This window comes from Vulpes vulpes, chromosome 3, assembly GCF_048418805.1.
Source record: "Vulpes vulpes isolate BD-2025 chromosome 3, VulVul3, whole genome shotgun sequence".
NCBI classification, from domain to species: Eukaryota; Metazoa; Chordata; class Mammalia; order Carnivora; family Canidae; genus Vulpes; species Vulpes vulpes.
The window spans coordinates 19,066,252-19,088,896 of NC_132782.1; the positions used below are offsets into that span (position 1 = coordinate 19,066,252).

Sequence of the window (22,645 nt, forward strand, 5' to 3'; positions counted from 1 at the left end):
GGGTGCGCCTGGGTGGCTTAGTCAGTTAAGCATCTGCTTTCAGCTCAGGTCATGATCCCAAGGTCCTGGGATGGAGCCCTGAGTCACATCAGGCTCCCTGATCAGTGGGGAGTCTGCTTCTCCCTCTGCCCCTCCCCCTGCTTGTACTCTCTCTCAAATAAATAAATAAATAAAATCTTTAAAAAAAAAAAAAAAAAAGAAAGAAACTCTGAGGCACCTGAGTGGCTCAGTGGGTTAAGGGTCTGCCTTGGGCTTAGGTCATGATCCCGGAGTCCTGGGATCGAGCCCCACATTGGGCTCTTTGCTCAGTGGACAGCCTTATCCCTCTCCCTCTGGCTCTGCCTACTTGTGCTATCAAATACATGAATAAAATCTTTTTTAAAAAAGTTCTAATTTAAGTTTTTCCTGCTTATTTACAAAAAATACAAATGACATCCAAATTGAGAAAATGGAAATTCATAAGAAGAGAGGCTTGAAATGTTGAATTTTTGAAAGACTATCCAGAAAACGGACACATCTGAATGAATATTAAGGAATATTCAGATACAGAGTAAATAAAATGACCTAATTTTTTTATGACTTTCAAGTAGTTATCTTTTTTGTAGCCTATGATCTATGTCCAATTACAGTCCCGCCAATCATTTTATTTTTTTTCCACCAATCATTTTATACCTTTAGACCATTTGTTAGAAAATATAAGGAAGTTGTTTTTTTTTTTTTTTTTCCAGAACTCTCTTACAAGAAAGTTAATATAATCACATAGGTACTGTCTTGGGAAAACTAGAGATAAATCTGAAGCAATGAAAAATATAAAACATTACCAAATTAAACCTGTGATACCCCAAAATAACTAAAAAGAAATACAACGATTAGGACAAAAAATTAAAAGGCACATTGGGTGAAGGGATGTATAGCAGAGACTGCTGTCTGTCCATACATTCCCTCTGCCCTCACGGGTCCAGTACATGCTAATGGCTTCTTGCTGTAAGGATCTATAACTCTCCCTAAGCATCATGGTCAGATTATACAGACATCAGGTGTCAGGGAGTTAACAATCCTAGAAGCAGCCCATACCCAATGACTGATGGATATTAGTAGATAATCACCCCAGTATCCTCATCATTCCAACAGAAAAACTACAAGACACTTTCTACACTGTTTTCCAGAAGTTCCTAACAGAACTGAGCCCCAGCTACTCAGGTTACCTGCTTGTTTACATATAATGTCTCAGTTTCCTTCCCTTCCTGGTCTTAATTTCTCACTCCCTGAAGTGTGCCTCCTAAAATAGCTCCTAAAGAAACCACCTGCACTCCCAATTGTTGCCTCGGAGTCTACTTCTGAGGAAACCCAATCTAAGATATTAACCTAAGTTTAGATTAAAAGGTAAAGGGTCTCATATATGACTCAAAATGGCATTGCAACTGCAAATAACACAGTCTTGAGAAAACTCCTAATGAGTTTCTTCTTCGCCTTTGTTTATAAATTACATTGTTCACATAATTTTTCAGGTTAGTGGAGATGGAATTGATCCTAAAGCCTATAACTTCTCATAAACTGGTTAGCTGTGGGAAGATGAAGAGAATTAAGACTGGTAAGTAATGGGAATATTTTTGGGTGCTAATAATGTTCTATTTCTTGACATGCAAGTAGGTTTTACTAGCCTTTATTTTACAACTATTTTTTTATTTTATTTTTTTTTTAAGATTTATTTATTTAATCATTCATGAGAGACACAAAAAGAGAGAGAGAGAGAGGCAGAGACACAGGCAGAAGGAGAAGCAGGCTCCATGTAAGGAGCCCGATGTGGGACTCAATCCCGGGACTCCAGGATCACGCCTTGGGCCGAAGGCAGGTGCCAAACCGTTGAGCCACCCAGGGATTCCCCTATTTTACAACTATTTTTTAAATACATAGAGGTCAATACATTTTTTAGGAATTTTACAATTAAAAAAAAAAAAAAGACAGGGGTGCCTAGCTGGCTGTCAGTAGTAGAGCATAGACTCTTGATCTCAGGATCATGAATTCAAGCCCCATGTTGGGCCTAGACCTTACTTTAAAAACAAAAACAAAAACTTATTGGTCCTGCAGTCAGATTGATCTGGTTGAAAAACTTGGCCTGCAATTTACTAAACATGAAATCTTTAGCAATTCATAAAACTTCTTGAAATTTAGGTTTCCTCAGTTTAAACATGGAGATAATATGTATACTTGATGTTGTGAGGTTTAAATAAGATAACATATATAAAAAGTGTCCAACAATGCCTGGCTCAATAAATAAGAAAAATAAGATGTCCCTTCACTAAATGATTCAGAATTGTAAAAGATCTTAATTCTCTTCAAATTGAGTTACTGATCCAACCTAAATCCTATTTTTGCTAACAACTAAAAAAAGGTTCTTAAAGCCATGTGTTTTACCATATTTACTGTACCGGGTTTGCTATAAGAATGTACAGCATACATTCTCAGTGAGGGTGATATTATTCCTAGAGGAGCAAAAGATTGATTCTTATGGATGAAAAATACTTAGTTATTAAAATGGCTTGTGGCCCTCCAAAACTCAAGCCTATCCAACAAATCCTTACTCATTAGTATTTAATTTCTCTCATTAGTGAGAGGTTAAATTAATTTTAATTAAATTTTAATTAAATTTTTTCCCTAGGGACAGTGATAGTGGAAAAAAAAAAACCACTAATCTATAATTTATTCTGAAGCAGCTAAATCTAATATGAGGAAAGTAAACGATGGAATTTTCACAGTTTTGGGAAACAAGAAAATTAGCTTATAATGCTTTCTATCTATCCAGAAGAGCTGAATGGGAAAAGGGAATAGGGAATGGGGAGGTGTTCAGATTTTTTCATAAACACAAGTCCAAGCAATGCTTTCAAATCAGAAATTTTAGGAATATGCTTAGAAATAAGAAAAATACTATTACAAGGAATTTTAAAAAGCACTCAACATATTAGTCTTCTTTGAGAGAAAAACCCAGGAAATGGTAGCCCAAGAATTTAAGAAGAACCTGATGTTCCTTTCTCTCATTTCAGTAAAAAGCAATATTGATTACTTTTAAGAGTAATGTTTCTGAAAGACATAAGGATGTCAGTAAGTTTCAATAAACTAAGGAATGACTGCTTAAGACTTTATTCTAATCACTACCATGCTGTTTGGGGCAGATGAATTGCTTTCAATCACAACATCTTTCTCACAACTTTTTCCCTTTTATAAAAAGGAATATTTTTCATACCCATACTTTTAAACCCCTTCTCTGTCCTAAATTTTATACAAATTCCCTCAGATAAATCTCCCTCCTTTTCTCTATTCTATTTGAATAGGAAATACCTGTATAGCCATGATGTTAAGAGAAGTAAAATGATTTGCACTTGTTCCAGACTACCATGGAAATCAGGTCTCCCTGGTTCTAAGACCACACACTATCAACCATAATTTACTGATAGTATACTCAAGTTTTAAAGGCTGATTCTGTAATTGATTTCTTCCTTAAGGGTGTAGAACTTCCAAGGGTGCCTGGATGGCTCAGTCAGTTAGGTGTCAGACTCTTGGTTTCAGCTTTGCTCACAATCTCAGCGTCATGAGATCAAGTCCTTTGGAGAAGTTAGTCCTCAGTTCAGAATCTACTTGAGATTCTCTCCCTCTCCCTGTGGCTCTCCCCTAGCTGCTCCCTCTCTTAAATAAATAAAATCTTTAACAACAATAACAACAAAAACGAGTATAGCACTCCCTAATCATGAGTTTTCCAAACATATTACATATTAATAAAAAAGGGAAAAGATGTTTCCAGAAACAAGAAAATTAAAAATACACATATGTATTAAAAATACATGAAAAATTAAAGATAGAAAAATCCTTCCCATAACAAAAAAACACAAGAAGAAAATACAATTTAGGGAAGATATTACTAAATGAGGAAATAAATAATTTTTTAAGAAGATTTTAAGTATTCTCTACACCCAACATGGAGCTCAAACCCACAACCCCAAAAATCAAGAGTAGCACTCTCCACTCACTGAGCCAGCCATGTGCTCCAAGAAAATATATAATTAAGGCCATTGATTTTTTAATGTAAAAGACCACCTGACCATGCTTAAACTAAAAGCTTCAAAACTGATTTTTGAAACATTATACTATGACTAATAATTATTCACTGTAACGTGATAAAAACACATTTGAATATTAAAGACAATGACATGTGATTTTCACTCCATAAAGACTAAAATTCTTTCTAATAGTACATTCAGTCAACCGCTATGGAAGACCAAGTCCTTGTATAAATCACTTCTTCAAATCCACAACCTCATATATTTAGTTGGAGCTCTAAATCCGTAATTTTTTCATCATTAAACTACACTTCTCTAACATTAAAACTTGAGGATATACATAGAAACTACATGAACACTCAATATTACTGCTAAATATGCTTGCTAAGAACACCTTAAATAGCCTGTCATCATGACCCTTTGTTGCCAAAAGAAAATGAGGGTGCTCCATGGTTTTTTAACAGAATTATCCTTGGATTCAAAAATTCTATAACAATATTAGACACTTTATTAGATGCATTATTTTAAAAACTTTAATCAAAAAATGAACTCAAATATCAAAGAAGCTATAAATTTTTACTTACATATTCAGGTTTTAATTTTTTATCTCCTCCTCTCACAGCCACTTTTTCTAGTTTATCTATAATGGGCCCAATCATTTCCTCATCTTTAAGCTGAAGCTCTTCGTGTATTATTTCTATATCTCGAATAGGATCTACACTTCCTTCAACATGCGTGATATCATCATCTTCAAAAGCACCTAAAATGAATTAAAGAGAAGCAATCCAATGAACAATACAGAAGGCCATTATTAAAGATTCCTAGAAGGTTAACAACTTATTTAAATTATTCTGAATTCTCGCAAGTAGGACACAGTATATATTTTTTTGTTCTATTTAGTAATATTTAGGGCACTGGCAACAAAACAGTAATTCAAGAGCCTCAACATTTCAAAAACTGATTGAAATAAATAAAATTATGATCTATACAGAAAGAAAATTATGCTCCAGAACTACTGCTATTTTCAGGTTTGGTACATTAAAAGATACTGAATTCCAGGCATGAGAGCCTGAAGTTCTAAACTGCACTGTTAGGGTTTCCAAGGGAAACCAGATTTGGGGTGGGGGGGGTGGGTGAAATCATCTGGCAGACCTCTTCCCTGCTTCAATCTACTTTATCACTGTGGTTCTGACGGTGATTAGATAATGAACCACTCAGACACACAATTTACACAGCAGCTAATTTCATCGGCCTGATTTGAGGGTATGGTTTTTAGGGGGCTATCAAAGAAGCAGATGAAGGTGCATTTGTCATATATGAGTGACAACCATTCACACTATCTGAACAAAATGGTGCTGGCCCTTATTAGAAACACATGCTATTATCACATATTTAAAGTGCAGTTGAAGCCATAATTTCAAATTGCCAACTGGAAACATAAGGGTAAAACAACCAGATATTACTGAAGCATGTGTACTGACTTTATGCCCTTTTGAAGACATAATGTGGCAACATAATTCAACTGGGATTTACTCAAATTACCAGATAAAGAACAGTATCACAAAAATGAACAAATACTGAAAAATATTAGAAACAGAAAGCAGTGATATACCCACAAAACAAAAAACACATTTATAAATAAATTAATTTAAATTACCAACTAGACTACATACCCAAAATGAGATGTTTTCAAACATAAAGCATTGATTACTTTAGATAAAGATATCATAGGAATCATGAGACCATTTGATTGAGTTTAATAAGAGGAAAACAGTGACCATAGCTTATTCTTCCATACTGAAGACCAAGATGTTCCCATTACCAGTTACAAATAATTTTTAAATATAATTTTCTAGAATTAAAAATAATTAAGCTGTCTGTACAACTATTCAATAATATAAATTTAAAAACACAAGGTTTTGTTGCAAGTAAAATATAAGTACTTATAACAGTTAAGTATTCTTAATATAATAAATAGCGCCACATAAATTATATGAACAAAACTAGTAAGAAATGAGGATGTAGATTATATCGTATTAGTAAACACACTGGACAGACAGTGATTTAGGTACATTTTTTGAATATTTGGAAAGTATGAAAAAAGTCTTCCTGGAAGCACAATGATATTTATCACATTTGGAGGCATCTTACACAAATGACACAATAAAGTAGGGAAATAAAAAGTTAGTTTCATGGCAGAGCAACAAAGACAGTACAGTATGGTCAGTTCAGTCATAAAAATAACTACACTTTTTATGACACTCCAAATGAAAAATATCCTATACAGTCATCTTTAAGTAAGAACCAATGAGTTAACTATAGTGATGTCTGCAACAACAGTAAATGCATCAGTAGGTTTTAAATGGCAATTTCTTAATTGTAACCCTCAATTTTAACCAAGTAGATAACAAAGAGAAACTTAGGAATTGCAATTCTTCTGGAAGCTAAGAAAATAAAGCTCTCTGATCATCTGAATTAATCCAAGCAGAAAACTAGAATAAAGGGAAATACCACTTGTCTATCTTACAACCTTTTTAAATTATCCTCTAGATTGCACTTTGCCTGGAATCTGTCAAGGATTAGTCTAGAAAAGAAGTTATGACTGTCTCATCACCAATCCATTTCCCTACTATAAGAAAAAAATTCAAACCACAGACCCTGTACATTCTGGATTGCACTGCTATTCCTATGCCTGAAAGTTAGTATTCTTATTTATTATATTCATTTGCATGTAATGTGGGAACATACTATGAGAACAACTTAAATTTATTTTTTATAATATTGGCAAAAATTAAGTAAAGGGAACATTAAAGTTACCCTTTAAAACTGAATATCCTTGTGATGAAATGAGACAACTGTAAAATAGAAGTTTACAGAAATTTGGTGGCCATATGAGCAACTTCCCATTTCTTAGAACTAAAAAGTTAGAGATTACTTCCCAAAGAAAGATATGCTCCTAGGTCAACAGACTTCACTGTACACTTACCTACGTTACAGCATTCCTCCACATCTTACCTGTTTTTTTTGTTTGTTTTTGTTTTTGTTTTTTATTTATGATAGTCACAGAGAGAGAGAGAGAGAGAGAGAGAGAGAGAGAGGCAGAGACATAGGCAGAGGGAGAAGCAGGCTCCATGCACCAGGAGTCCGACGTGGGATTCGATCCCGGGTCTCCAGGATCGCGCCCTGGGCCAAAGGCAGGCGCTAAACTGCTGTGCCACCCAGGGATCCCCCATCTTACCTGTTTTAATACAAGATGTAGTGGTTAGGGTAGCCCCGGTGGCCCAGCGGTTTAGTGCCGCCTTCAGCCCGGGGTGTGATCCTGGAGACCTGGGATAGAGTCCCACATCAGGCTCCATGCATGGAGCCTGCTTCTCCCTCTGCCTGCTTCTCTCCCTCTCTCTCTCTCTCTCTCATGAATAAATAAATAAAATCTTAAAAAAAAAAAAAAAAAGATGTAGTGGTTAAAAGTAAATCAGATAAGATATGTAAAGTGCCTAGCAGAAAATCCCACACATAAACCCTTTCGGTAATTGGGGCATATACTATTTTTCTAAATGATGTAGGAATTGGTAATTTAGAAGACATTTCATAGAAATATATTCAAACATTAGCTTTGAGTAATATCATTTCATGTTACTCAATTCACCTTGGAATTGGTTAAAATAAGTTTTATGAATTTATAGAGATTTCCCCTAAGTCTTCTTAGTTCACCAGAACTTTTTTGCCCTAGTCCACGGCCAAAGTTATTTATTTCAGCTTCATTTTAACTAAAACAATGATTATTATAATTGTCCCAATTATTATCATCATTCCTCTTTGAAGGAGACACTTTACTGATAAAGAAGAGGACTCTAGTCATTTTTAAGACTATATCACATCGAATTGCTTTATGAGAAAGTTATTTCCATTTCAATTCTCTTCAGTCCTTTTGAATATGTCAAAGAGAAAAATCTCAGTTTGATGCTGTTGGTATTTAATATCTAACATTTATAAACTTATCTTTTTATCAACAGAGCAGGCCTCAGTCTCAGAGCTTTTAAAGGCTAAAAAAATTTAATAAATATATAGTTTTCATTGTATTTATTTTTATTATCTTCCATTCAGCAAATGATACTAACTTTCCACTTAAATTAGTGACAAAGTTTCCTATTTAATTTGGTCAGAAAGTATGAGATTTTTTTTTTGTAAAATCAAGAAATTTCTGAAAATATTAATTATGGTCATTTTGGTGATAGGATGTTACCTGATTTTTAAAAACTTCTTTGGTATTATTCTGTATAAAATAAGCTAATGTGATACAGCATGTGTGTGCAGGAGGGCGGGCAGTGGTCATGCCACTGTGTGATACTTAAATAGGATTAGGAAGGGATGCCTCTCTAAGATGACACTGGAGCTGAGACCAGAATGGCCAGAAGGAGGCAGTAATGTGAGGAGCTGAAGGAAAAGGGTTCTAAGAAGTGCGTATAAGATCCGTAAAATGGGAACAAACTCCAAGTGTTTCAGAAATAGAAATAAGGTCAGTGTGGGTGAACAGCAACAGAGGATGGTAAACAGAGGTTAAGGTGGAGAAGTAAAGCAGTTCACATATATTCGTAAGTCATGGGAGTTTGGATTTTATTCTGGCTGTAATGGGAAGCCATTAATTGGAGAGTTTTAAGTAAAGAGTAGACAGGATAATAAGATATGATTTATGGTAAGAGGCCCTTTGGCTACTTTAAAAAGAACAGACTTTAAAGTAGGGGACAAGAATGATGGCAGAAAGACACAGTTAGGAGGTAGTAGTAGTAATACAGATGAGAGATGACCAGATGAGTGGTATCTTGAAATAAAACAGAGATAAAAAATGTTTGGATTGAGAATATATTTTAGAGATGGACCAGATGTAGGATGGAAGGTCATAACTGAAAATATAAAACTGGGAGCTACGAAATATGTTTAAAATTATAGGTCAGGATGATGTCATGTAAAGAATACACTCCAACACTCAAATATATGATGGGAAAGAGGATCTGACAAGTGTCTAAGGGGTGATAAAGAGAAATGTAAGAATATGCTCTTATAGAACTGAGGGGAAGAAAATATTTCAAGAAGGAAAGAGTATTCAACTATAGTAGATATTGTTTACAGGTAAAGAAAGATAAGTACAGAAAGCTGACCATTGATTTTGGGAGAAGTGATTCTTTAAGAAATACTTTAATGGCTATATCTTCATTGCTGTCTATTTCTTCTATACATCAGAGATGAGAATACTATGACTCAAGGACCTACCCCCTTATTTCTTACAACTCAAGAGTTATAAGAACAAAAGAACAAAATGCTGGCGTTTCTAGGTTTGTTCAGGTTTTGAAAATATTCCTCTCTATATACTCTAAATGGGCAAATTACAGAAAGTAAAACATCACTAGATTTTTCACAACCTTTTAAAGAGATCTATCATTCAATAAGATGGCCCACTTAGAAATCACGGCCACTTTCAAGGTTTCTCATTCCAAGTAAGCTGATGTAAATACTGAAACAAACACTGACCAACTGCAAGTTGGTAAACCAACTGATACGGTATCACTGATATCAAGAACAAAATCTGTAACATCAAGTCATGTAAAAGGCTCCAGAATTCTCCGAGGCAGTTCTGGGCCAAGAGACAGTAGAGCGATGTCTTTATAGAGTCAGGAAAGAGACTGTCACTCAAGAATTTTATAACCAGCCAGTCTGTTTTTCAGGGATAGAGGTTAGTGGTAAATAGACTCTGCATTAATAAACTCAAAGCAAGACTGAACGACTGCAAAAATTATGTTAACAAAATAGAACATATGTATTTATAAACTAAGAAAAAGTTAAGAATAATGACACTAAAATTTGGAGATGAGGAAGAGGAGGTAAAAACATAAATGTGTTATTTTCCTCATCTTTCCCAGTAAGGCATCAATAGATGGACAGATAAAGATGAAACAAGTAATTAAAAAAGAATTTCTCCAATCTTTTAGTGTTCGCATGCACCTCTTTCTTAACTCCAGCAGGATCATGTGCTCTCTTCGGCAGCACATATACTCTAGCAGGATCATTTAAGAGAACATATCTCTTGTGGGAAAAAAATTACCTGAAGTTCAGTCATTTTTTCTGTATTACTTTTGGTTCATTTTCTTTCAAACCCAGTAAAATAAAATGTAGTATTCTATTTTTTAAAGAAAAATTTTATTTGAGAGAGAGAGCACAGGTAAGGAGAGGCAGAGGGAGAAGCAGACTCCCCACTGAGCAGGGAGCCCGATCTGGGGCTCTCAATCCCAGGACTCAGATCATGAACCAAAGGAAGCCCGCTGCTTAACCTGACTAAGCCACCAAGGCACCCCTGTAGTATTCTATTTAAAATACAATACCTAATTCTATTTAAAATAGCACATTAATAATCACATTTATATAAAATTGTTTCTTTCAATGACACTGACCAAATGCTAATAAAATAACTCCTGGGCAGTGAGCTACTGAGCAATTTTTAAATCTTAACAGTTTGGTCTTGCTTTAAAGTTTTTATACTGAAGATGCATTGTTCGCACAAGTCATTTTTAAAATCATTTTTTAAACAACAAATTTAACTTGCACAAAAATTTGCACAAATTTTACTTGAAATTTTGGTTTTGCAGTGACAAGCCTCAAGGAGAAAATCTTTATCACCATAGAAATAATTTTATGCCTATGCATTTTTATATGTATAAAATAGGTGACTGAAAATAATATCAACTAAAGTAAAGCCTCCTTATCAAAAGATCTGTTATAGGAGAAAGTTGGACCATAAGCTAAGCTGAGAATGGATTCCATCACAAAGATTTTTTTACCCATCATTCCTGCAATGTTTCCTTTCATAACAAAGCACCTTTCTCAAATCTTCCTGACTTCTCTCATATTTCCAACACTTTTTTCTTTTACTTCCCAGCAGCAAAGGCTTAATCTTTCTCCCTTCATAGGGAAAATGCATGGGATGTTTGGAACCATCAAAGCCCCTTTTTGTTTTTACCCAATCTCCCTTCTTTCCAGCAGTGAAAGAGGAAACATTACCTTCTATTTAAGTACAGTAAATTGTCTCTGCTATGGATTTTTTTTAAGTTTTTTTTTTTTTAAGATTTTATTTATTCATGAGAGACAGAGAGAGAGAAAGAGAGAGAGAGAGTGAGGCAGAGACACAGGCAGAGGGAGAAGCAGGCTCCATGCAGGGAGCCTGATGTGGGACTTGATCCCAGGATCCCGGTATCACGTCCTGAGCCAAAGGCAGATAGATGCTCAACCACTGAGCCACTCAGGCATCCCTGCCACGGATCTTATCCTCTCCCAAGGAAATTCATTCCATAGATTGTTACTTGGATTTTTTGAGACCTCAATCTATTACACACCTCTCTTTCTTTCTCTCTCTCTCTCTCTCTCTCTCTCTCTCTGCAGTATTTGTAGCATCTCCATTTCCACTAATATTCTCCCAATAACATTTAAGCAGGCTTAGGATTCTACAGTAAATCAATCATGTCAGTCACCCTTGGACATTAATCCCCATTCTAGTATTGCTTTTTTTTCTCTGGTTCAGAGCGAATTTTTTAAAAGTATCTATACCTGCTCTACCTCTTTACTTCCTACTTAAAATTTAACCCATTACAGTATGGTATGCCTCCACCATGTTACCAGAAATTGATCTCAAAAAGAAGCCAATGATTTGTCTTCATGATGCTAAGTCAAGTAGCCATTCTTCAGGAATTCTGAGTGACCCCTCAGGAGCATCCAACTTCAGGACACTGACATAGTCTCTTTCACTGATTCCTTATAACCACATTCTCCTGATTTTCTATTTTCTCCAACCATTCTTCTTAGGCTATTCCTTTTCTTGCTCTAACTACCATATATAAATGTTGATGCGTCTCTTAGCTATCTTCTCTTATCCCTCTATTACACACTCATCAACAGAATTTCCAGGCCAGAACTCCTCTGAGTGGTTCCAGTATATTCTGAGGTCAAAGCAAATAAGATGAACCAAAAATTCTTTTTGGTTATTATATAAACCATTTTTATTATAAAATCTATTCAAAAAATACTTTAATTAGTATAAACGGATTGAAGTTTGATCAATTTACTCATTCATTCATGCAAAGTCTAATATCTTTTTTTAAACAAACATACATATATTTATTTATTTGTTTGTTTGTTTGTTTGTTTATGAGAGAAAGAGAGAGAGAAGGGGGAGGAGGGGCAGAGGGAGAACAGGGACAAACAGAATCTCCACTAAGCACAGAGCCTTGGGGTAGGAGGCAGGGAGCTTGACTTTGCAACCCTGAGATCACAACCTGAGCCAAAACCAAGAGTCAGATGCTTAACCTACTAAGCCACCCAGGGACCTCTCAAAGTCTAATATCTTATTCTATAAAAACCTGAATAAGAAAGATAAATCTATACTGTTTTGGATGCTAAATCTAACTGGGAAAGATTTTAAGAATAAAAATATACTTGAGAAACTTAAGACTTTGGTGAACTGCTTTGCCTTATTTCTACTTAAATTTGGATTGTATTCAGTTTTCAGAAGCAAAGCATCCTAGCTAGCTATAGAAATAGATTTTAAAATACATGATGTATCTAAGTGTACAGACTACAAAACAGTACTTTACATAAAACACTTATCACAGAAACCCTGTATTCCAAATTGCATGTTGGGAATAAGAGAGTGTGTGGTGAGGATGGACCTACAGGACTTAAGGTTTTTCATCCCTTACCACTACACAATATAGAGATAAGGAATTCCTTGGTATTTAACCAGTGTATAAACTGCCACCCTCTCAACACGTATGTAAACCACAATATGATTTGCTAAATACAAGTTCCCCATTTAAAGAAAGCTTGCTTATATATCTAACAATATGCTAAGTCTTTTGAGAATTAGAAACAAAAATCAAAATAACAGGACCTTGGTCAATGACTGGACAATGTGGATGGAAAAACAAGTATAATCTAATAATGAAAAGAATAATACTCACTAACAAGGACTTTAAATATACTGCCAAAGTCCTCTAGGATACCAATGGGAGGTAAGGGGCAGGCAGGATGAACAGTGAGATGTAATTAAAGAATATAGTGTCAACTAGATAAAAGCAACGAGAGAGAGAGAGAGAGAGAGAGAAAGAGAGATCATGACAAGGTTTCAAGCCAAAATATCTTTATTTGCATTTTAAAAAACAACAATACATGTAAGCTTCAAAGCCCAAGTCAAGTAGGTAACCAAAAGGTATTATATAACTAAAGTACAGACTCTAAGAAAAATAAATAAGTAAAAATTAAGAAGAGACTCTAGGAAAAAAAAATTACTACGCAAATATATTAAAGCTTAAATCATAGCACCAAAACATCTGGTATGCCACATAACTTCACAAATTCTTTCCATTTCACCTATGTGGTAAAAAATAAGTGTTTAGAACATCTGTATTCTAACCCAGAGTCCCATCCAAAATCACTAAAAGGTTAGGAGCCACATTACTAAACCAGTAGAAAAACAATGCTAGAAATCAGAACAAGGATAGCCTTGAAAATAGCTCAGGAAAATCCTTACCTTTTCAAATTTCTAATCCATTCTTCAAACAAAGTCCTACTTTGTGTCAGAACTATGATTCCGAACTTCCTTATAATTTTATAGGTCATTAATATTTATAGAGAAGGGAGAGAGCTAAATTTGTATTGGCAACTCACTTAATATCAATATTCATAAACACTGGAAAATGCCAGTTCCTATTTACTTTCCATAAATGACATGACAATTCCTTATTGTATGGTAGAGAAGAGTGTTGTATATTGAACACTCTAGATGCTCTGATTTAGTAGTGTAGTTCAAGCCCAGCTTTACAGGTGCACCTTAAAATTTTAATCTACATAAAGCCTCTTCTCAACAATAAAAGCAATTTGAGCAAAAACAGAGTCTAATCTATAGCTGGACCTGAAGCTTATAATATTTCTTTATCTCTGTATTAAATAAGATGTGTCATTTAAGCTAGTTAAGTTACAAAGTGGAAAAAGAGCATCGATTTATTATATTTACTTCAAAAATCAATTTACCTTCATACAGATATCAGAAAATAAAGAGAATCTGGGAACACAGAAAAGAACCAAAAAATCATTCTGCTAACAGAATTCTGCTAAAAAGTATATAGATATAAGCCTCTAAGCTTTCAGAGTTTGAAGCAAATGAAAAGGGTTCTATCAATCAAATTTTAATTATTTTAAGTGGATATATTTATAGACCTCTGGAGAAATAAATTATTTTGTAAACATATAAAAGTGAAAATAATTGGTCTAGGAATGTAAACTGTTAATTACTTGATGCAATGGCATAAGCAGGATAGCATAACTAGACTTGGTGGGTTGTACTTATTTACAATAACAAATCAATCAAAAGTAGCCTTTAAAGCCTTTAACCTTCATTTTCTGGGGGAAAACCTATTATTTGAGATTTAGCAAAGGCCCCCAAATAATCCAGTCTATGCTTCGGGCTGTTTAATGCTGGAATAGAAAATAGAACTATGAGCAGCCAAAAGAATTTGCTTTTGCTTTGCTTCTCTTCTCTCTCCTCTCCACTCTCACATAGAAAACTAAATCCTGGCCAAGAGGAAGAAAAACTACCATCCCTCTGACATATTCATAAATTAACCAAGGTTTTCAAAAAGCTTTATAAAATAAAATGCACATGTGGCTGACTTTCAGAAACTAATCTAAAATTAAAGAAATTATAAATGACTTATGCAGGACTTTTAACAAAGTAATTAATTTATATGGAAGCAATCAAGTAATGCTAGAAGTAAAAAAAAAAAAAAAATCATCCCCAATCTTGAGACAAATAGATATTTAGGAGAGAATAATAAAGTAGGCCAGTCGAGTTCTGAGAAAATTTTAGAAATTTTGGTGTAGGGGTATTCCCGGGTGGCTAAGTGGTTTAGCGCCTGCCTTCGGCCCAGGGCATGATCCTGGAGTCCTGGGATCGAGTCCCATATCGGGCTCCCTGCGTGGAGTCTGCTTCTCCCTCTGCCTGTGTCTCTGCCCCCTCTCTGTGTGTGTCTCTCATGAATAAATAAATAAAATAAATTAATTACATTTAAAAAAAAAGAAATTTTGGGGTATTATTTTCTCCTAATTTTAAGAGTTCATGTAAGTTAAAAATGTTTTTAAGTAATAACTCAAAAACAAAGCATTAAGTAGGAAGAATGAGATGACCAAAGAGAAAAAAATTTACAGACATAAAGACATGAAACCAGTAAAGCTGAAGCTTATTATTAGTGCAGTAGCAAGCAAAAACTCCTTTAGGTTATTACTGATACCACTTTACTGATCAAAAGCACATTACAATAGCATACAAGATATTTCTTTAAATGTAGAGAACACCAAAAAGCTCTGCCTGACACTTACTGCTATGATACTTATATTGTAGATAATTAGACATCCACACCATTAAAGAATCCTTAAAGTCACTTAATAGTTTTGAATTATAACCCAGAGTCAACACCTGTACTTAATTATTTCAACTGCTCGAGGCTTTTACATTTTTAGTTACAGAAACATTATTAAGTCTTTTTTAAAAGATTTTATTAATTTATTCATGAGAGACAGAGAGACAGAGAGAGAGAGAGAGAGAGAGAGAGAGAGAAAGAAGGGGGCAGAGACACAAGAGAGAGAAGCAGGCCCCTTGCAGGGAGCCCGGGGAGTCAGGGTCATGCCGTGGGTGGAAGGAGGGTGCTAAACCGCTGAGCCACCCGGGGATCCCGAAGTCCTTTTTTTTTTTTTTTTTTTTGCATATCAATTCTTTCCAAAGAAGTAGGCAGAAAAGTACCTTAATGAAAATTAATATTCATCTCTCAATAATATCTTTACTTCTAATTCTATAGAATAGATACCTTATAAATGTATAAAAGGCAACTTTAATCAACAATATTTTAAATTAGTATTTACTGAGATTCTGCTCTACCTCTAATGCTGAGCGAGCTGCTTTTGTTGTATTAACCTTTTCAATAGCCATCTCGCTAACTTCCGAACTCTGAAATATCATTTACCCTTCTGCCAGTAGAAAAAGCCCTCTCTAAAATGGCCTTGGCCTACCCTCACTCTCCACAAACCCTCAGTTCAAGTCAAACTTGTGCTGACTCATGAAGCTCAGAAAGTTCTGCACATTCAACTGTCATTATTTTTGCCCATTTTCTTCTGTGGGCCTCAAAGTCATAGAGCCTTTCCATTACAAATCAAATCCGCCCCTAAAATGCATAGTTTAATTTCCCCTCATCTTACAAGACAATTCTAGAGGAGTCCAGGTTTAAATGTCTACTATCCCTGAGTTATTAGAGGAGTTGTAGGGACTTGTTTGAAACAAAGTATGGTAAAATTTGTGGCTTAATATTAACCTAAATATGGCTCCTAGGAAGATCCATGTTTATATCTTTTTCAGAGTTATGCTGTAAGCAGGAGAAAAAATGCACAGAGAAATTAACAAAAACTAGAATTTTATCTTTACTAGCAGTATTATAAACAATGAATAAAGGAGTCACGTAGACTCTGCCATTCACAATATAAACTGAACAGCAAATCAGAGCTAAAATTTTTCTAATGGTGGTGCCCTTTAATAGCTCACCTTTTTTTTTAAATAGCTCACCTTTTAATCAAACAGATCCATTCTCAATAATTTCATCTTATATTTCAGTGCTGTTACTCATCCTTCTGCATGGAATAGTCTTCTTCCCTATTTCTACCTTTCAAGAAAAGTTACATATCTTTCACGGCCTTAATTAGATGTCACTGAAATGGTATCTCCACGATACCTTCTCTAACTATATCTGTTTTCTGAACTGCTAACAATACCTATTTTATTCACATGATCTGTAGCATGTATATCTAGTAATAGAATATGTGATTCTACCTCCTAGTTACCTAAGCTTGAGGATTCTCTTATATGCCTTTCTAGTTCTCTTCACTGCCTTGATCTGAGCTGATACACAATTAGGCATTAGGTGAAGTGAAGAATAAAGGAATCAATGAATGAATGAATGTTTCAAGCACTCATTAGCACTCAGGATGGAAAACTGTTAGAGGGGAACTATAGATTCTAGATGAAGCTAGACATGCAGCACAACAGCAAAGGATCAATTTCACACACACAATAAGATATTTAGCAAGTATTTCAAAGAAACCAGTGCTAAGCATGTCAATCACATACATTAAAAGAGTAAGTAAAACATAAAACATGGCAACTGTAATAACAGATGTGAGAAGTTTTTGTGTTTCATCTCTTCACCTTTGAACTGCTTGACTATTAGTGATGAATATTCATTTAGTTATTTTCTGAAAAATTCTTGGGTGTACTGTACTGGATTATGTATTATGTCATGATTTTTAAAATTTATAAATCAAATTAAGAAAAAAACATACCTATAAGCTATAACTAAGATCAATAAATGCAAAAGAGAAAAGGAGAGAGAAGGGATTAATCAGCACAAATCAGGATTAAGGAGGGAAGGCTTGAATACAGATGAGGACTTTCAGGAGCAGATAACAGCAAACAGAAGCCGACTCAAGAGGAGATCACAAACAGAATGGAAATATAAGTATAGCAGAAGTGAGTAAGGGCACCAATTCTGGAATCAGACTACATGGATTCAAACCTAACCTAGGTTTCAAGACTATTTGATTCATTAGTTATGTGATTAATTTCTCTGAGCCTTAGTTTTCTTATCTGTAAAATATAAAAACTATAATACTTGCCTTGTAAGATTGTTCTGAAGACTAAAAACGATCATATACATGAAAATCTTAGGATTTCATCTTAGATTTCAATCTTAGGTGCCAGATACATAGTAAGTACTTAGGATATGTTAGCTATCCTGATAAATGACAAGCTAAAAACAAGTGTATACCAAGATTTCTCAGTCTTGACACTACTAACATTTTGGGCCATATAACTCTTTGTTGTGGGTGGCTGACTTGTGTATTATATGGTGTTTAACAGCACCCCTGGCCTCTACAAACTAAATGCCAGGAACATACACATGTGCACACATACAGGCAAACAAACACTCCAGCTATGAAGATAAAAAATGTCTGCAGATGGGCACCTGGCTGGCTCAGTTGGTGGAGCGTGTGACTCTTAGTTCTGAGGCTGGGAGGTCAAACTCCATATCAGGTGTAGAGATTACTGAAAAGTAAAAATCTTTAAAAAGAAAAAAAAAAGGTCTCCAAACATTGCCAATCCAAAGCTGAAAACCACTGGTGTACACTAAAAGACAAAGGATGTCCTATAAAACAAGCAAAAAGATACTACCACAGGTTCAAATATGCAGATATGAATTGATGGAAAACTTCATCTTCTTTTTTTTTTTTTTCCTTAGAGGGGTAAGAGGGACAGAGGGAGAGGGCAAGAGAGAATCTTAAGTAGGTATGGGGCCCAACATGGGGCTCTATCTCACGACTCCAGAGATCATGACCTGAGATGAAAACAAGAGTCAGATGCTTAACCAACTGAGCCACCCAGGCCCTCCTCAATTGATGGAAAGCTTCTAACACTGATGGAAGAATTGAAATTTAATCTCTTACACTATAAAATATCAAGAGAGACTTTCAGAGAACTCTTGTGATCCTGCTCTTGCTTATTCACTCACACTCTCTTTAAATGATTCTATCAATTTTATACCAGATCTAGTAGTTTGGAGAGATACTGATGGTTGCACACAAAGCAGTAGACTATTGGTTACTAGTTACAGAAAGAATATGAAAGGGTTCAAATCTAAAAAAATAAATAAAATTTTTACAAAGATTTTTGTGTCTTCTATTGGGTAGGGAGAATGGTATCAAATTGAGAAGAAATGAAATGTGGTCAGTCATAAATTGGAGGTATATAATACCTAGTTAAAGATACAATTACTAGACCTATTTTAAAAGCGTTTACTGAATGTTAATCACAAAGAGAATGATGCCAGGAGCAGGAAGGCAAATTTCAGAGATGAGAAAAAGCTGAATAAGATTAGTTTCTGCCTTCAAAGATGTTTACAGTCTAATAGGGGAGAAAGATCAGCACATAATTAATATAAAAAAATAAATCCAGGATGAAGGGAAGCAGGGAGGGGGTCAGTATTCAGTATAAGCTGATGGAAAAAGACAGTCTCAAGGTTTCAAAATGGAACGCTGGAGTTATGTAGATGCCATTTAAAATTTAGATTAAGATTCATGAACAGGTTTTGACGGAAGTATAAATTATTTTTTAATCCCATATTTAAGTGTATTGATGCTGTGATAAGAGATAATATTGTCTCCGCTAGAGTTTGAAACTGGTGTTTAAATGCTAGAAAAATGTAAACATGTGACAGGTATTAATCAGTCAAGTAAATGGCTGGCTATTAATTTTAAAAATAACTATTTTATAGCTTTATCTATAATATCAATGGATTATGACTTTTACTCAGTTTTTCTAAATATGGGGGGGAGTAGAAGGAATAGAAAAGGGAGGACTCTGGTGTTAGAAAAGGAAAGTGATGATTTGACTAAATCCACATTCAACAACAGAGAACACATTTGTGAGTCTAAGTGAAAAGTACTATGAAGGTAGAGGTCTTAAAACCAGGTAACATACCTCACAAAATAATTACATTCTTAAATACAATAATCCAAAGCTCTAACACAAAAGCCGAAACATGGAAGAACTAGAGAGGTCAAGGGCAAGCAAGTAATCACATCTTAGGGAGCAGATTGTGTAAGGCAGGGCACTGCATCCCCAATGGTCTTCCAACCCAATTCACTCTAATTGACTCAACAAAATGAGTACCAACTGCCTGAGAGCATTCTAGAATTTTACTGCTATCCTAAAATCCTAGAGATCCAGCCATCACAATCAGTATTTAGGCCAGAGCAAACAATCGCCACCAGGTGGTGCCAAACCAAAGACAGTACCAGAATGGACCTGCCTGGGCCTGCACCTTGTTATACCCCGCACCTGCCCTGGAACTAGCTGTGCAGGTCTGCCCTAGTCATTTAACTATCTGGCAATAAAGTCACTTCATATTTTATGCAAATGAAACTTTTAGACCCATGTAGTCCATTATGACAAGCATTAAAGGGCATGTTACTATAATACATTCTTTGGGGGGCCTAGGGGATGGATGATAATTTGGGCTTATTTAAGAAGTCTAGCTACAAATAGCACCACTTATCATCCATGGCTTCAGTTACCGGCAGCCAACTATGGTCTGCAAGCAGAGGCTCTTCCTTCTGATGCATTGTCAATAGGTCTATAGTAGACTAACACTACATCGCAATGCTTATATCCTTCACCTAATTTCATCTCACCACACAGGCATTTTATCATCTCACATCATCACAAGAAGGGTGAGTACAGTAAGACATTTTAAGATAGAAAGACGTTAACTTTCATTCACATAACTTTTATTACAATATGTTGTTATAATTGTTCTATTATTAGTTTATTAATCTCTTACTGTGCCTAAATTATAAATTAAACTTTATCACAGTATGTATAGAAAAAAACCAATATATTAATTAGGATCAGTACTATCCTGGTTTCAGGCATCCATGAGGGCTCTTGGGATGTATCTTCCACACGTAAGGGGGGGACTACTGTACAAAGGAACAGATTAAAAATTTTTTTTGGCTTTAGGCTTTACTTCAGTAATATAAATGCAAATTAATTCTTAAAAACAAAATAACTAAGAATGCAGTGTACTAAAAGTTCTAAGACTTTAAATAGTTAAATATAAACAATGAAATCTTCAAGGCTTTCCTACATGGCTCTACTAATGAACCATGATCTTCAACAAGAGAGAAAGGATATGATATCACTGATCCCCCTGAAGAAAGTTAAATGATCCTTTAGTTCTTTTGTCTTTAGAGCACAAACATGAGGGCTATAGTAAAACAAATCAGTAAGACAATCTCCTACCACATCCACAATGTTAAAAAAAAAAAAAGTCTCTCTAAATTCCTATAAATATTACCTCAAATTTTCCAGTAAGAGACTTCATAGCAAACTTATTCCCCTCCGTCTCCATCCTATCTCCACCACCACCAGACTTTAGCACTGCTTATATGTTATACCTGTCAAGATCTGATGACTGTATGTTATGTATTCATCTGAACAGAACCACTACACTTAGTTACAGGCTATCATCAACCAATTCATTCTCTTGCTAAAATCAAGTCATCCAATTACTCCTTGACTAATCAAGGCTGTTTTGGCTTTTTCTTTTTTCAAAAGGTACTCAACAGCATAAACAGTTCACTTACAAGAAATGGAAAGGGGCTAATCAGCAGAATTATTGTTTTGCTGCTACAATTTGCAGTATTTAAATTTAGTTGCTGATTGGACTGAAAGTTTTATGATATAGCATATGAAACTAGTTTAATACAACTGTGAAGCTGTGTAGCTGTATTGTCTTGTCATGGCTACACTGGTCTACTTTGTAGGATAGACAATTGACTACTTTCTTTAAAAAAAAGATATGTTAAAAATAAGTTTCAGTATACTTTCCCATATACATTGGTTTTATAAGGGTAACATGCTATTAGTTCCTGAGCATTATTTTTAAAGTTAGCAACAGTGTGCATACATACATACATATGCTGTAAAAACCCACAACTGCTAGGGGTCTTAATTTACATTTGTTTTGGCTTCTAAGTAGCAATAAACTAAAGAGATATTATTTAATTTTTTGATCATTTAAGAATATAAGGATTATGTAGAAGAGGTACATTTATATAAATACACATTATCTCACAAAATAAACTGGATACTATATTTCTAAAATGGGGATTATTTCAATTACAAGAATAATTCTGCATGTACACAGACTGTAAAATGAAACTAATATCCATCAGTACTGCTACTCACGTATAGTATGAGAGAATATTTAACAGAATGACTAAAGACTAACAGTACTGCTACTGATGTATAGAATGAGAGAATATTTAACAGAATGACTAAAGACTGAAATCTAAACACTAACCTAAAACCTTGAATTTTTTTCACTCAAAAGAAAAACTTTGTGTCAAAATCTTGACTGAAAATTTTCAAGAGAGATAAGATCCATTCTTTAAATTCAGATTTACCTTGTTAAATACAGAGATACATTAATTAAAAGGATCTTATTCTGTAAGAGGAAGATATGGTTTTATAGTAAAATGAATAGTTACACTTTTTTAAAAAACTTAACACTACCAAATTTCTTATACATTAAATGCTGTGCATTAACCATCAACCAGAACTTACATATAGGAAGGAAAACATAAATACACATAAACAGGATTAAAACAAGTTCTAAATCTTTTATATATGTGCACATATATTACCTAAGTAATACTCTATAGGAACGTATTTTGCATGCTAAGATCCATCTAAAAATGAAATACAGAATTGTAAAATTATACTTCCATTAAAAGTCTGATAGGGTCACTTAACATATACATAAACATTTCAGAAAAGCCTTATTTTAACAAATGCACTGAAAAGGTATACAAATCCTAGCACATTTCAAATCAACCATGTTTAATTTCTAAAAAAAATGTTATTTTAGTAATTTTTAAACAATTTAATCTGG

The 22,645-nt window shown here is 34.5% G+C and overlaps 1 protein-coding gene across 3 annotated transcripts in view; it reads right to left on the bottom strand.

Annotated features, from left to right (window-relative positions):
- The window catches only part of OLA1 (Obg like ATPase 1), a 165,207-nt gene that overhangs the window by 57,357 nt on the left and 85,205 nt on the right, over window positions 1-22,645 (bottom strand). For all 3 annotated transcript variants that reach the window (XM_072751971.1, XM_072751972.1, XM_072751970.1), the window contains one exon: window positions 4,637-4,812. In XM_072751971.1, coding sequence (XP_072608072.1) covers window positions 4,637-4,812 — 176 coding nt within the window. The remainder of the gene's footprint in view (window positions 1-4,636; window positions 4,813-22,645) is intronic.